Source organism: Otolemur garnettii, unplaced genomic scaffold (genome assembly GCF_000181295.1).
Source record: "Otolemur garnettii isolate 467f Iridium unplaced genomic scaffold, OtoGar3 scaffold00099, whole genome shotgun sequence".
NCBI lineage: Eukaryota > Metazoa > Chordata > Mammalia > Primates > Galagidae > Otolemur > Otolemur garnettii.
In genome coordinates, this window is record NW_003852494.1 from 2,588,402 (window position 1) to 2,604,446 (window position 16,045).

A 16,045-nucleotide genomic window follows, 5' to 3' on the forward strand; every position below is an offset into this window, starting at 1 on the left:
AGAGTCTCACTTTATCACCCTTGGTAGAGTGCTGTAGTGTCACACAGCTCACCGCAACCTCCAACTCCTGGGCTGAGGTGATTCTCTTGCCTCAGCCTCCCGAGTAGCTGGGACTATAGGCACCTGCCACATCGCCTGGCTAGATTTTGTTGCAGTTTGGCTGGGGCTGGGTTTGAACTCACCACCCTCAGTATATGGGGCTGGCGCCCTACTCATTGAGCCATGGGCACTGTCTGGGCTTTGCATTTCTTTTATTTCTTTTTTTTTTTTTTTTTTGGCCAGGGCTGGGTTTGAACCCACTACCTCCAGCATAAGGGGCTGGCACCCTACCCTTTTGAGCCACAGGCGCTGCCCTGGATTTGCATTTCTAAAACATAGCCAAGTGCTGGTTCTGGTCTGGAGACCAATCTTTGAGAACCATTAGTCCAGTGTTTTCTAAGAACCTTTTAACAACTTTGGCCTCAACCCTTATTCAGATGACAGAATCTTTGGACCTGGAAAGATGAAGTCATCTCTGAGGACTCTGAAAATCCAGTGGGGACTCCTGCAAGGGACCCTGCTCTGTGCCACATTTGTCACCAGATGCCTCTAAGACCCAGTCACTGCCCAGGGAAAGACAAAGGGTGGAAAGAGTGATGACAAGCAAGCTATAGTCTGGGTTCTATCCCTTAACACCTGTGTGGCCTTGAGCAAGTAACTAAATCCCTTCCTGCCTCAGTTTCCCCACCTATAAAAAGAGGACAGTGACAGCACTTACATGACCTGGCATAAAGAAAATGCTCAGCACAGTGATTTTTGGGTCACTATTTGTTACCAAGTCTGCCCAGTGAGGGGAATGGCAGTGACGGAAATGATCCCCACTCCCAGACCACACCCTTCTTCTCCACAATGCAACTCCATCCAGCCTGGATCCCTACTCACCAATTTCAACCCCCTCACAAAATCCAAAACAGACGATGAGAAAAAACCCCAATATAATTTATTAAATAGATTCCATGGGCTCCTCCAAGGAGCATTAATAACTCAGTACAATAAATATCAATAAATTAACAAAGCTGCCAGCACCTGCCCTCACAAGGAGATGGTGACAGTAAGGTTTAAGACTGCAGAGGAAAAACATTCCATAAATACCAAGACTAATAACGATAATAATCATTTTCAAGTTAATTCCTAAACGTCAATCTCAACCCTCCTGACAGTGGTCCATCTGAGGGTTCATTGGGATTATTCACTGGAAAGATGTACTTCATGAATCACGGCAGAGTTCTCACCTGGAACTGTCAGTCATTTTTTAAGGCTTCGTAAGTTCCTGCCATTCCAAAAGGAATAGGTCTTAGGTGGCCTGTTGGGCTTCACAGTTAAATGACTTACATACAAGATCCATGCACTCTGAAAACTGTTTTAAGATAGTCAAGATGAAGCGTTTTTTTTCAAAGGCATTTTCAGGCACAGAAATGTTTGTTTCTGATGCATTTTGAGGTGCGAGTTTGTCGAGATGTTCTATGATTTCACCAGTAGTAGTTGTGTTATCGATTAATGGTCCGATCGTCTTGAGATATGTCTGAACGGCTGAGATGTTGATGTTGTTTGGCGGGTGGGCATTGGGGATGAAACACGGTAGTGTGTAACTTGAGGATGTTGGCAGCCCCTTTTCTTCCTTTGTAGAACAAGGAGAAGAAATGGGGAGCATTAGATTTGTAATACAACTAGAAATCCTAACAGCTAATGCTCAGTGTTTCCTCTGTGACCACCTGCTTCCTACCTTATCTAATCAGTGTGACAACCCCATGAAGCTATGACCATCATTGTTCCCCTTTCAGCTGGTTTATAGAGCTGTCCCAAGGTTGAGGAGCAGACCCTGCATCCTAGCCCAGGTGTGGTGCAGTTCTGAAGCCCATGCTGATAACCACTGCTCTGTCCTGCCTCCTCTGCTCCATCAAGCTCAGGTCTCCACAACCTTCTGAAATCTGCTTTTAAGTACTGGGGATGGGTAGGAGGAGGGAATCAGAGCACATTTGGGCTAACCTTTGATTTGACCCCTTCTTGAGTGCTTTTTTTTTTTTTTTGGAGACAGAGTCTCATGTTACCCTCAGTAGAGTGCTGTAGCATCACAGTTCACAGCAACCTCCAACTCTTGGACTTAAGCGATTCTCTTGCCTCAGCCTTCCAAGTAGCTGGGACTACAGGCCACAACGCTGGGATATTTTTTTTTGGTTGCAGTTGTCATTGTTGTTTAGCAGGCCCAGGCTGGGCTCAAACCCGCCGGCTTCAGAGTATGTGGCCAGCACCCTACTCCCTGAGCTACAGGGGGCTTCGTGAGTGCATCTTTACACTTATAAAAATGTCATCTGGAGGCTCAGCACCCGGAGTACAGTGAATACAGTACTGGCCACATGCACCAAGGGTAGCAGGTTCGAACCTGGCCTGGGTTTGCTAAACAACAATGACAACTGCAACCAAAAATTAGCTGGACATTGTGGCGGGTGCCTGTAGTCTCAGCTACTTGGGAGGCTGAGGCAAGAGAATTGCTTAAGCCCAAGAGTTCGAGGTTGCTGTGAGCTGTGACACCATTGCACTCTACCGAGGGTGACCTAGTGAGACTGTCTCAAAAAAAAAAAAAATGCCATCTTGGCCTATCTAATTGTCCCCTGTTCCTTCCTGTATATCCATAACCCTAACTTTGGGTCTGGAAAGACGAGCTTCTTCTTGGGGGCAATGGAGGGCATTTTTAAGAAATTGGAAAAGAAATCTCTAGGGCACTTACGAAGTTTTCCAAAAGTTCATTCGACAAGAACTGCAATTCCTTGACTATACCCTTTTCTGCGTTTGGTTGTAGAGAACGGATAGGAGACATGTGGGAGCTCAGCCAGCTTCCCACACAGCAGAGCAGAAACAGGGCAGACTTCGTGGGTCCTAGAGAAAGAGCAGCGCTGTGAGGTGCATGGATCTGACTCCTCTGCCCACCCCAGCTCCATCGCCGAAGCCCCCCTTCCAGACTCTTCCTCCCTGGCCAGGTAAGACCATGCACAAGACACAGCAGGCCCCAGAGCAGAAGCACTACCTGTACCTGTGCGAGAAACCATGGCAAGTGAGCACGAGGCCTGCGTCCGTGGCAGCTTCTGGAGCCAGATGAGTTCGCCATGGAAGCCGAGAGATATTTAAAGGGCCAGCGTGAGGAAGAAGAATAGTCACTGTCCCGCCCATGGCAAAATCATTGCTTATCTTTTCTCCAGAAAACACTTTCAAAATTCTGCCGGCAAAGGCTGAGAGAAAGCAGGGCTGGAAGGAAATGCTGAGGTTACCCTCAAGGTAGCAGATGCCTGACTCAGTGCAAACGCACACACACTGCACAGGAAGGCACGCACGCCTTTGCCAGTTCTTGGAAAGAGTTTGTCAATTTGACTAGACAAAAATTTGAAGCCCAGGCACAATTACAAAGGAACTTGTGATTTATAGGAGTTGAGGGTCAGTGCCCCACAGGGAATTTCTAGGGTGGTCATGCTGAATGTGTGGAGGTGCAGAGCTCCGTGCAATGTGTAGAAAGTGATGTCTTTGGAAACTTCTGCAGCTTGCCCATGCTAGTGGGTGAGAATGGCCCCCTAGTCTTGAGTGGGAGTGAGCATGGTGAACCCAAGGCTGCAGCTCCACTCCACTGGGCCTTCAACACCCCTGGGCTCTCAACTGTGTCTTTGCAAACCCCAGGCCCAGCACCAGAATCTATGCTCACCACTTGTTTGTTGATGTCTTTTATTCATATTTCAGGTGCCAGCTTTGACCATGCCCTCTTCTCGGGTCTCAGGAATGGCAGGGAATGAGTTAGACAAAGTCCCTGCCTTCCTGGAGCTGGTGTCGTAGTGGGGAAGGGACAGATAACAAACAACATTCATCAATACATAACAAAGTACCAGGCAGCAATAAGAGCTATAAAAATAAAACAAGGTGGGACAGCGCCTATAGCTCAGTGGGTAGGGCCCAGGCCACATACACCGAGGCTGACAGGTTCGAACCCCACCCAGGCCAGCTAAAACAACAATGACAACTGCACAAAAAGGTAGCCAAATGTGCCAGGTGCCTGTAGTCCCAGCTACTTGGGAGGCTGAGGCAAGAGAATCACTGAAGCCCAAGAGTTTGAGGTTGCTGTGAGCTGTGACACTACAACACTCTAGCCCAGGCGACAGCTTGAGACTCTGTCTCAAATAAATAAATAAATAAATAAACAAAAGAAGGTGATGGTTTGTGCTGTGAAAAAATTTAAAGATAATTAATTAAATTATTTTCAAAAGAAGTTCAAGCATAGGAAGTTATATATACTTTTTAAACTTTTTTTTTACATATACACGTGTTTATTAGGTTTCCACTTTTCGCCTTCACAAAATTAAAAAGGCTTAAAATTTAATAACAATAACAAGGTTTAAGATAAGGACTAGAAACAAAAACCTCGTAAAGAACGAACAAATGAATGAAGTTAACTGATGACTCCACACTGAACCTGAGTCAAAGCATTCTATAATAGACATACTCTTATCTGACAATGTGAATGTTACTTTCTTTGCATTACTATTATTATTGCTTAATATTTCGATGCAGCAATTGTCTGATTTCTTTTCTGAATGTATTCATCTTTCTTTTTTTCTGAGACAGAGTCTCACTCTGTCACCCCCGGTAGAGTGCCATGGCATCACAGCTCACAGCAACTCTTGGGTTTAAACGATTGTCTTGCCTTAGCCTCCTAAGTAGCTGGGACTATAGGTGCCCACCACAACACCCAGCTATTTTTTGGTTGCAGCTGTTGTTGTTTAACAGGCCCAGGTCTGGCTCAAACCCACCACCTTCAGTATGTGTGGCTGGCATGCTATTCACTGAGCCATGGGTGCCAAGTCTTTCCTCTTTCTTTTGATCAACATAATTTAAGTGCTGTAGAAGTTTAACTATAGATTCAAGTGTGCCATGAGATACAAAAGGTTGAAAAACACTGGGTTAGAGAGTGACAGGTGAGATACTTTAAGTCAAGTGACCAAAAAAAAAAAAAAAAATCTATCTGAAGAAGTGACATTGAAGCTGAAACCTGTTCCAAGCAGAGGACAGTAGTGCAAAAGCACTCAGGCAAAAGTGAGCTTGACTGTTGTTATTGGTAGCTGGAGCGAAGTCAGGCTGTGATAATGAACCTGGCTTTTATTCCAAGTATGATGAAGCACCCCTGCATGGTTTAGGTAGGGAAATATAGCAGAACCGGTGTACATGTTCGTTTTTTGTTTTTTTTGAGACAAGGTCTTGCTGTCATCCAGGCTCAAGTGCAGTCTCGTTGTCATAATTCACTCAGCCTCAAGCTCCTGAACTTAAGAGATCCTCCTGCCTCAGCCTCTTAAGTAGCTAGGACTATAAGCACGCACCACCACACCCAGCTTATTTTTTTTTCTTGAGACAGAGCCTCAAGCCATCCCCCTGGGTAGAATGCCATCATCACAGCTCACAGCAATCTCCAACTCCTGGGCTCAAGTGAGTCTCCTGCCTCAGCCTCCCAAGTAGCTGGGACCACAGGCGTCCGCCACAATGCCTGGCTATTTTTTTTTTTTGGTTGCAGCCATCATTGTTGTTTGGCGGGCTGGGCTGGATTCGAACCCGCCACCTTAGGTGTATGTGGCCGGCTCCTTAGCCACTTGAGCCACAGGTGCTGAGCCTTTTTTTCTACATTTTTAGAGACATCATGCTTTTCTTATATTGCCCAGGCTGGTCTCAAACTCCTGGGCTCAAGTGATTCTCCCATCTCAGACTCCCAAAGTGCTGGGATCTCAGGCATGATCCACCATGCCTAGCTCTGGTGTACTTTAAAAAGAAAGAAAGAGGCTCAGGGCCTGTAGCTGAAGCGGCTAAGGTGCCAGCCACATACACCAGAGCTGGTGGGGTCGAATCCAGCCTGGACCTGCCAAACAACAATGACAACTACAACCAAAAAATAGTGGGGCGTTGTGGTGGGCACCTGTAGTCCCAGCTACTCAGGAGGCTGAGGCAAAAGAATCACTTGAGCCCAAGAGTTGGAGGTTGCTGTGAGCTGTGATGCCATGGCACTCTACCCACAGTGACAGCTTGAGGCTGTGTCTCAAAAAGAAAGAAAGAGATAGGTTGCTGAGTGGAGAGTGGATGGTGGGGATCTAAGATGGAAGCAGGGGGACCTGTGAGGTTTTATAACAGTCTAGGTCTCAGATGACTGGTGCAGACCAGGACCAGGGTGCAAAGCATGGAGAACTGGCTGATAGACTGATGGAGAGATGGATTAAATAAATGAATCAAGCATGAGATCTGAGATTTTTCTTTGAGACAAGGTCTTGCTGTGTTGCCTAGGCTGGTCTCAAACTCCTGGGCTTAAGCGATCCTCCTGCCTCAGCCTCTTGAGTAGCTGGGACAACAGGCACCCATCAACACATCCCAGGGTTTCGATGAAGCAACTGGATGGATGATGTTCAGTGAGGAAAGAGAAGACTGGAGAGGGGACTCGAGAGTTCTGTTTATTTGTTTGTTTTTTTAATTGAGACAGAGTCTCACTTTGTTGTCCTTGGTAGAATGCTGTGGCATGACAGCTCACAACAACCTCCAACTCTTGGGCTCAAGCGATTCTCTTGCCTCAGGCTCCCTAGTAGCTGGGACTACAGGTGCCTGCCACAATACCTGGCTATTTTTTCTTTTAGCAGGCCTGGGCTGGGTTGGAAACTACCAGCTCTGGTGCATGTGGCCAGCGCCCTACCCACTGAGCTACGGGCGCCACTTTGTTTTGTTTTTTGAAACAGAGTCTCACTCTGTTGCTCCAGGCTAGAGTACCATGGCATCAAACCAACCTCAAACTCTTGGGCTCAAGCGATCCTCTTGCCTCAACCTCACCGGTAGCTGGGACAACAGGTGCCCACTGTGATGCCCAGCTAGTTTTTCTGTTTTTAGTAGAGATGGGGTCTCGCTCTTGCTCAGGCTGGTCTCTAACTCCTGAGCTCAAGGGATCCTTCTGCCTTGGCGTCCCAGAGTGCTGGGATTATAGGTGTGAGCTATTCTGCCCAGCCAAGATTTCTGTTTGGAATGAGTTAAGTTTGAGATGCCATTTGGATCCAATGGCATCCATTGGATAGGAGTCAAAAGGTCAGGGATGAGGTCAGGTCTGGGTGGTCCAGAAGAGACACAGCCAGGAAATCCCACATTTCCCTGAAGCCACTGCTGTATCTTTCTTCTTTCTTTTTTCTCATCCAAACTTTTTGACCTAGTGGTCCATGCTCACTTTTCTTCACTTCCACGTATCCCAAACCACCACAATATGGCTTCCACTCAACAATTTCATCAAATTCCCTTGGAAAAGTCCATGATAGGCAGGACTTTCACCTGCTGGTGTTTACTTCCATCATTGTATTACATAACATGGTAAAAGGGATTTTGTAGATGTAATGAAGCTCACTAACCAGTTAACTTTAAAAAAGACTATCCTGGTTTACCTGGGTGGGCCCAGCATAATCACAGGAGCCCTTAAACACAGAAGAGGGAGGTTAAAGAGGAAGGCAGAGAGTTTCCAAGTGTGAGAAGGATTCACCTGGCATTGCTGGCTTGAAGATGGAGGGAGCTTTGTAGAAGGCATGAGAAGGAAATGAATTTGGCCAATAACTGGTAAGCTTGGACAAAACCCTGAGCCCTAGATGAGAATCCTATTCCAAGCCAATATCTTTATTTTATCCCAGTGGGATCCTGAGCAAAGAATCTCTCTACCTACAAAATGCTGGACTTTTGACTCAGACATTAAGAGACAGCAAATTTGTGGTTTTAAACTGCTCAGTTTGTGGCATTTGTTACAGCAGCAGTAGGGAACTGATACTGTCCCCAGTGACCTCAAGTCACCAACTTTACTGGGTTTTCTCCAGCCTTCAGCTCAATTGACCCTTCCATGACAGGTGGTAATGTCAACCACTTCCATCTTCTCAACAGCCTCTTTTCCTCTCCTTCCATCACAAGATTATCCTGACGCAATTGGCCTCTGACTGCACCTTCTCTGTGTTCCAGGCTGGATCACCTGCCATCTTAACCCTTGAATAGACATAATCTCTGCCATCTCCACCCTTGATCTCTGCTCTTTACACTTTAATGCCTCTCTCCTTCAAACTCCAGATGTGAATGTCCACCCGAATGTCCCCCCTGTACCTCCCAGCTCAACAAGCCCAAAGAGGAGGCTCTGAACCAGGATAACAGTGACAGTGGAGATGAAGAGAAATTCACAAGAGATGTGCTTGACTGGATGTGGGACAGTGGAAAGGGGGCGCTGAGGAGAACTTCCAGCAGGTTTCTGGTTCAGGTAACTGGGAGGCTCTTCCTGCAAAGTGAGAGGGTGTCACAGGGCTAGAAGCCTTGGAGGCTCAAGTGCGGTGACAAAGTCAGTTTTATACATGGCAAAGCAGAGATGTTAAAGAACGCTCGGGTGAAGACATTCAACAGGCCACTGGACACTTGGATTTGGAGCCTGAAGGAACTGGAGACATAAATTTGGGTGGTTGATAAAACCGTAAGCCTAGAATTGACAAACGACGTGGAAGTCAGGTGGAGAGCCTGGGACATGCCTCCAACAACAGGACAAGGAGAACGTGTGTAGTCTGGAACATTGAGAAGGAAACTCTCACAAGAAAAAGAAAAGTACCAAGAAAACACATTGTCGTGGAACAAGATGAAAAGTGGTTTTTTAAGAGGGAGGAAATGGTTGGCATCTTTGTGCGTAAGCCACCAAGAGGTCAAACAAGATAAAGCCGGCGGAGATCCACTAGATTTGGCAACATGAGGTCACAGAAACTTTGCTAGGAGAGTGTGAATAGATTTGGGGGGTGGAAGCTATATTGTGGCAGTTTAGGAAATGAGGAAAAAGTGAGCACAGACCACTCCGTCAAGAAGCCTGGATAAGAAAGAAGAGGAAAGAGACAGCAGTGGTTAGATGGAAATTCAGGGGTGTCCTGGCTGTGCCCCTTCTGTGGTGCATTTTGGTGCAGGTTCTGTGGACCACCCAGAGTTGACCTCATCCCTGAGCTCTTGATTCCTATCCAGAGGCTGATCTGACATTGAGGAGATGCCCACCAGCATCTGGAACTTACCTTGTTCCAAATGGGAATAGCCCCCCTCCTCCTTTACTGCCCATCATCTACTAAGCTGCCCTATAAAAATCCCAGGAGCCATTCGTGATTTATCTCTTTGATTTATTAATGTCACTGGGGACTCACAGATACTAATTCTATTCTTTGAAAGAACATGTGGTCATCTTTTCGCTTTATTTTCCACTTTTGTTTTTTTAGACACTGGGGTCTCACTCATACTCAGGCTGGTCTCCAACTCCCAAGTTTAAGCAGTTCACCCACCTGGGCCTCCCAGAGTACTAGGAGTACAGGTGTGAGCCATCAAGTAGGCCCTATCTCCCAGTTTTAGATAATTTTTGTGTTTTTTGACACAGGATGTCACTCTGTTGCCTTAGAGTGCTTCGGATATATCTCACAGCAACCTCAAACTCCTGGGCTCAAGCAATCCTCCTCCCTCAGTTTAGGGAGTAGCTGAGACCACAGGTGCCTGCCATAATGCCCAGCTAACTTTTCTATTTTTAGTAGAGACAGGGTCTTGCTCCTGCATGCTGGTCTTGAAATTCGGATCTCAAACAATCCTCCCACCACGGCCTCCTGGAGTGCTTAGGATTATAGGCATGAGCCACCATGCCCCCAGCCTGGATAATTTTTCTCTTTGAAACAGAGTCTCACTCTGTAGCCCCAGTGCAGTGGCATCAGCCTAGCTCACAGCAACCTCACAGCTCCTGGGCTCAAATGATCCTCCTGCATCAGACTCTCAAGTAACTGAGACAACAGAGGCCCACCACAATACTTGGCTTTTTTTTTTTTTAGTAGAGATGGGGTACCCTCTTGTTCAGACTGGTCTTAAACTCCTGAGCTCAAGCAATCCTCCCACGTTGGCCTCCCAGAATGCTAGTAGGATTACAGGCAAGAGCCACCATACCTGACTGGGTTTGGGATAATTTTTCTAATAGTAGAAGGAATGGTAGATGTTATCATGATTTGTATGTTATGTGTCCTTCCAAAATTCATATATTGACACCTAATACCAAATGTGGTAGTATTAAGTCATGTGGGTCCCCCATGAATGGGATTAATGGCCTCTAGAAAGAGGCTTCAGAGAGCTGCCTGGCCCTGCCATCTTTTTCTCCATGTGAGTACACGTTGTTCATCCCTTTTTGCCCCCTCTGCTATGTGAAGATACAAGAAAGTGCCATTTTGGAAACACAGAGCTATCCTCACTGGACAGCAAATATACCAGGACCTTGATTTTGGACTTCCCAGCTGCCAGAACTGTGGGAAAGTAAATTTAGGTTCTTTATAAGTCAGTATAAGATATTTTGTTTTAGTGGCAGGAACTGACTAAGACAGATGTTCACCACATTGGGTGTTTTTGGAAGGATCACAATCAATAAAGTGGACTTTCTCAAAAGCAAAGTTTATTGCTCTTCTAAAGACAGTTACGAGAATGACAAGACAAGCCTGTAACCTGAGGCTGAAGTGGGTGGATTGCCTGAGCTCAGGAGTTCAAGACCAGACTGAGCAAGAGTGAGATACCACTCTACTAAAAATAGGAAAACTAGCTGGGCATTGTGGTGGACACCTGTAGTCTCAGCTACTCAGGCGGCTGAGGCAAGAGAGCCACTTGAGATCAATAGTTTGAGATTTCGGCTCGGCGCCTGTGGCTCAAGAAGCTAAGGCACCAGCCACATATACCAGAGCTGTCAGGTTCGAATCCAGCCTGGGCCCGCCAAACAACAATGACGGCTGCAACCAAAAAATAGCCGGACATTGTGGTGGGCGCCTATAATCCCAGCTACTAGGGAGGCAGAGGCAGGAGAATCTCTTGAGCCCAGGAGTTGGAGGTTGCTGTGAGCTGTGATGCCATGTCACTCTACCCAGGGTGACAGCTTGAGACTCTGTCTCAAAAAAAAAAAAATAGTTTGAGTTTGCTGTGAGGTATGATGCCCTGGAATTCTAACCAGGGCAACAGAGGGAGTCAAAACAAAAATAAATAAATAAAAAAGAAAGACAAGAAAAGAAAAGCCTAGAATGGGAGAAAATTATTTGTAAGACACACACGTAACAAAAGACTTGTCAACAGAACATATAAAGAACACTTAAAACTCAATTTTATGGATTGGAAATAGTTTCCAAGAAATGACACTGAAAGCATAAGTAACCAAAGAAAAAATAGATAAATCATTTTATTAAAATTAAATACTTTTGTATCTCAAAGGATACTATCAAGAAAGTGAGGAGACAACCCACAAAATGGAAGAAAATATTTACAAGTCATCAATAAGGGGTATTATCTAGAACATATGAAAAAACTCTTACAACTCAACAATAAAAAGACAAGTAACCCAATTAAAAAATGGGGAAAGGGGCTCGGTGCCTGTGGGTCAGTGGTTAGGGCACCAGCCACATACACTGGGGCTGGAGGGTTCGAACCCAGCCAGGGCCTGCTAAACAACAATGACAACAACAGCAACAAAAATAGCTGGATGTTGTGGTGGGTGCCTGTGGTCCCAGCTACTTGGGAGGCTGAGGTAAGAGAATGGCTTAAGCCCAAGAGTTTGAGGTTGCTGTGAGCTGTGACTCCATAGTACTCTACTAAGGGTGACATAGTGAGACTCTATCTCACAAAAACAAAAACAAAAAGTGGGGAAAGGATTTGAATAGACATTTCTCCAGAGTAGATATATAAACAACCATAATAAGCACATGAAAAAGATGCCCAATATCATTAGTCAGGCATTAGTGAAATACAAATAAAAACTGCAACGAGGTACCGTTTCACACCTACTAAGATGGCTATAATAATAATTTTATTTATTAATTTTTTACTTTTTTTTTGAGACAGAGCCTCAAGCTGTCCCCCTGGGTAGAGTGCCGTGGCATTACAGCTCACAGCAACCTCCAACTCCTGGGCTCAAGCGAGTCTCCTGCCTCAGCCTCCCAAGTAGCTGGGACCACAGGCGCCCGCCACAACACCCGGCTATTTTTTGGTTGCAGCCGTCATTGTTGTTTTGGCGGGTCCGGGCTGGGGATTCGAACCCGCCACCTTAGGTGTACGTGGCTGGCGCCTTAGCCGGTTGAGCTATAGGTGCCAAGCCAATTTTTTACTTTTTTTTTTAGAATAGAGTCTCCCTTTGTTGCCCTCAGTAGAGTGCCATGGCATCACAGCTCATAGCAACCCCCAGCTCTTGGGCTTAGGGGATTTTCTTGCTTCAGCCTCCTAAGTAGCTGGGACTACGGGCACCTACCACAACACCTGGCTAATTATTTTGGGTTTTTTTGCAGTTTTTGGCTGGGGCTGGGTTTGAACCCACCACCTCCAGCATATGGGGCCAGCGCCTTACTCCTTTGAGCCATAGGGACCACCCACACCTGGCTAATTTTTTGTTGCAGTTTGGCCGGGGCCAGGTTCAAACCTGCCACCCTCAGTATATGGGGCTGGTGCCCTACTCATTGAGCCACAGGCGCTGCCCAATAATAATTTTGAAAAGTTAAAAAAAAAAAGCCCAGGTCTTGGTGAGAATATAAAAAAAAAATTGGAGGCCTGGTGAGGTGGCTCACACCTGTAATCCTAGCACTCTGGGAGGCCAAGGTGGGTAGATTGCTTGAGCTCACAAGTTCAAGACCAGCCTGAATAAAAAGCAAGACCCTGTCTCTACTAAAAAGAGAAAACCTGAGGCAAGAGGATGGCTTGAGCCCAAGAGTTAGAGGTTGCTATGAGCTATGACATCATGGCACTCTACTCAGGGTGACAGCTTGAGACTCTGCCTCAATAAATAAATAAACAAACAAATAAATAAATTGGAACTCTCATGTTACTGGTAGGAGAGCAGAATGGCACAGCTGCTGTGGAAAACATTTTGTTCCATATATATATATGTATATATTTTTATTTATTTATTTATTGAGACAGGGTCTTGATGTATTTCCCAGGCCTGCAATGCAGTGGCATAATCATAGCTCATTGCAGCCTTGAATTCCTGGAATTGAGCAGCCCTCCTGCCTCAGCCTCCCCACTAGCTGGGTCCATAGGCATATACCACCACTCCCAGCTTATTTTTAATTTTTTTGTAGAAACAAGGTCTCTTTATGTTGCCCAGGCTGGCCTCAAGTGATCCTCTTGCCTTGGCCTCCCACAGAGCAGGGATTACAGGTGTGAGCCTGATCCTCAAAAATGTTAACATACTACCCTGAAATTCCATTCCTAGATTTCTACCCAAAAGAAAGTATGTTCACAGAAAAACTTCTACACAGATGTTCATAGCAGCATTATTCACAGTAGCCAAAAAGTGGAAGCAATGGACATATTCATCTACTGATGAACAGATAAACAAAATTTGGTCTGTCTATACAATGGAATATCAATTAGCCACAAAAAGGAATGAAGTGCTGATACAGGCTACAACATGGAAGAACCTTGAAAACACTGTAAGTGAATGAATCTGGATGTGAAAGGACTAATACTGTATGATTCCACTTACATGAAAAAGTCAAATCAGTAGAGACAGAAAGCGTATTGAGGCTGGGCAGATGGGAGAGTGGAGATTGACTGCTTAACGGGTACCAGTTTCTTCATGGGGTAAGAAAAATGTTGAAAATTAGATTAGAGTGATGGCTGCACTGTGAATATGTTAAAGCTTACACAATTGTATCTTTAAATGGGTGAATTTTATGGTATATAAATTATATCTCAACAAACATGTTTCATTCCCCAATTACAGGAACCAAATCATCTTATCCCATTAATTTTACTAATGTCCAGGAACCCCTACTGTGCAGCTATACCATGAGGGAAGGAGAGATGAATAAGCCTGGATCAGTCGCAGATGAAGTCCTGGTGCCAAAATGGTTAAACAGGTAGGCAGCAACAAAACTCCTGACTCTGCAATTAGAGAGATGACATTGAAACCCCTGATTGGGGTTTTCAGATTTTTTTTTCTTTTTTTTTTGAGACAGTCTCACTTTGTTGCCCTTTGTAGAGTGCTGTGGCGTCATAGCTCAAGCAACCTCAAACTCTTGGGCTCAAGGGAGTCTCTTGCCTCAAATGATCCTCTTGCTTCAGTCTCTTGAATAGCTGGGACTACAGGCACTTGCCACACGGCCCAGCTATTTTTAGAGACGAGGTTTCCCTCTAGCTCAGACTAGTCTCAAACCTGTGAGCTCAGGCAATCCACCTGCCTCAGTCTCCCGGAGTGCTAGGACTACAGGTGTGAGCCACTGAGCCTGGCCTGAGTCTTCAGATGTTTGATCTTGGGTTGATTTCTCTTTTCTAGGTCTGTAAAATAGGTATAATAACCACCACTTTTCGCGGGGAGTGCTTGGGCGGAGAACTAGGAACAAGTGAGGAGGGGAATCCGCAGCCTTGGGGCCACATGTGGCCCTGGGAAGGCTCAATACCTGCTGGGAGCTGCAGCAGTTAAACCTACCGTCCGGTGGGTCAGTAAATTATCATCTCATTTTTACAGATGAGGTCAGAAGAGAAAACCCAGGTGGTCTGGGGCTGAGACCGTCCCTCCAGGGAAACCTACTACTCTTCGCCAAGCCGGGGGCAGGGTTCCAAGGGCGGCCCGTGGCCGCGCGCTCCCGCGGGTTTGAGCATGCGCCCCGCCCTGGATCCCACTGCGGGGGAGGGGAGTGGTCTGGAAGTTGCTTAGCAACACCTGGGAACCCACGGCGGGCGCTGTTGGAGGAGTGAGCGTCCCGGCGGTTGCCGGGCAACCGGGCATGGAGGCCCGCAGGAGCAGCAGGTCAGGGAACCGCACAGTGAGCGCCGCTGTGCAAGAGCACCTACGGGAGCTGTGTCTGCGGGAGTTCCCGTGCGGCACCGGCAGCTGGGTGCGCGCACCGGCGCGGTCCGAGGGGTCTGAGGGGCCAGGCATGGTGGAGGCGGAGGGTCGAGGGCCTGGGCCTGGGCCCGGGCGGGCGCAGTGAGCCGGAGGGCGAGAGAGGCGGGCAGCGCAGGCTGAGCGGAGGACCTGAGGGCTCTAGGGGACTCAGGGGCAGGGGCTGCCTGGTTCCAACAGGAGGTTTGGGTCTGCGCATCTCTGGAGCTACAATTTGAGGGGTTCTCAACTTAAGGCGATTTTTCCTCTTGTGGGACCTTAGGCACCATCTGGGAATATTTTTGATTGTCACAACTAGTGACAAGCTGCTACTGTCATCTACTAGGCAGAGGCCAGGGATGCTGCTCACTGTCCTTCAGTGCAAAGGACAGGACAGTCCCCACAAGAAAGGACAGTCAGGCCCAAAGGTTGACAGAGAATGCTGATTTGAAGAGTTTTGAATCCTTCAGAGGGCTGAGTCACACCTAAATTCTCCACTCTACCACTGCAGAATAAGTCGCGCTTTCTTCCTCAAACTTGGCGAACATGGAAGGAGCTGGTCCCCAGAGAGGTGGACAAGGCAGGCCCTGAGGAGGAGACCGTGGAGACCCTGCTGGGCCTGGTCCGCAGCCCCCACTCCCCGTGGGCGCTGCTGAAGGATTCGAGTGATGAAGACCATTTTCTGAGAGAACTGGCTATCCAGAATCCACTGATGATCACTGACACATTTTTCTACTCCTACTTCCGGTCGTTGCGGGTGGTGGACAAGGAGGTGAGCACTGGGAGTGAGCACCGGCTTGTGGGGCTAATGTTAGGGTGCAGGGTGGGTGCCCTTCTCCACAGCACTCTGCGATCTGCTTTCGGGGCTGATTCTGAGGCCAGACTGTTCTCTGTCTAATTAATCTCATCAGTTTGTCCACCACACAGGGCCAGCTGCTAGTCATTCTTTACCATGTATCTTCTTTCATCTTTGGAGGGAGGCCACTGTTCATCTTCTGTAGCTGATTCCTGGAGTACATTGCAATTAACCCTTCTGGGTCCTAGTAAGGGCCTCCCAAAGAGTACATATTGGTTGGCATCCCAATAACTATGTGTGTGTATATATATATGTACATATATGTATATATATATTACATATAC

General features: G+C 46.8%; 2 protein-coding genes across 2 annotated transcripts in view; one reads left to right on the forward strand and one right to left on the reverse strand.

Moving 5' to 3' along the window:
* Positions 1-1,333: 1,333 nt before the first annotated feature.
* IL31 (interleukin 31) lies at positions 1,334-3,083 on the reverse strand. The gene is made up of 3 exons (XM_012809012.2): positions 3,068-3,083; positions 2,759-2,913; positions 1,334-1,657 (listed from the first exon to the last, which is right to left on the reverse strand). Exons 1-3 carry the CDS (start codon positions 3,081-3,083, stop codon positions 1,334-1,336), a joined length of 495 nt encoding a protein of 164 aa, XP_012664466.2.
* An 11,724-nt stretch (positions 3,084-14,807) lies between these two features.
* Positions 14,808-16,045, forward strand: part of LRRC43 (leucine rich repeat containing 43) — a 19,853-nt gene continuing 18,615 nt past the window's right edge. The window contains exons 1-2 of the mRNA XM_012809013.1: positions 14,808-14,918; positions 15,417-15,677. Coding sequence (XP_012664467.1) covers positions 14,808-14,918; positions 15,417-15,677 — 372 coding nt within the window. The remainder of the gene's footprint in view (positions 14,919-15,416; positions 15,678-16,045) is intronic.

Excerpts from the sequence above, each read along its gene's own strand:
- IL31 (XM_012809012.2), bottom strand. Across the intron at positions 1,658-2,758 it reads TTTTGGAAAACTTCGTAAGT|GAAGAAAAGGGGCTGCCAAC; the intron begins GCCCTAGAGATT and ends TGTTCTACAAAG.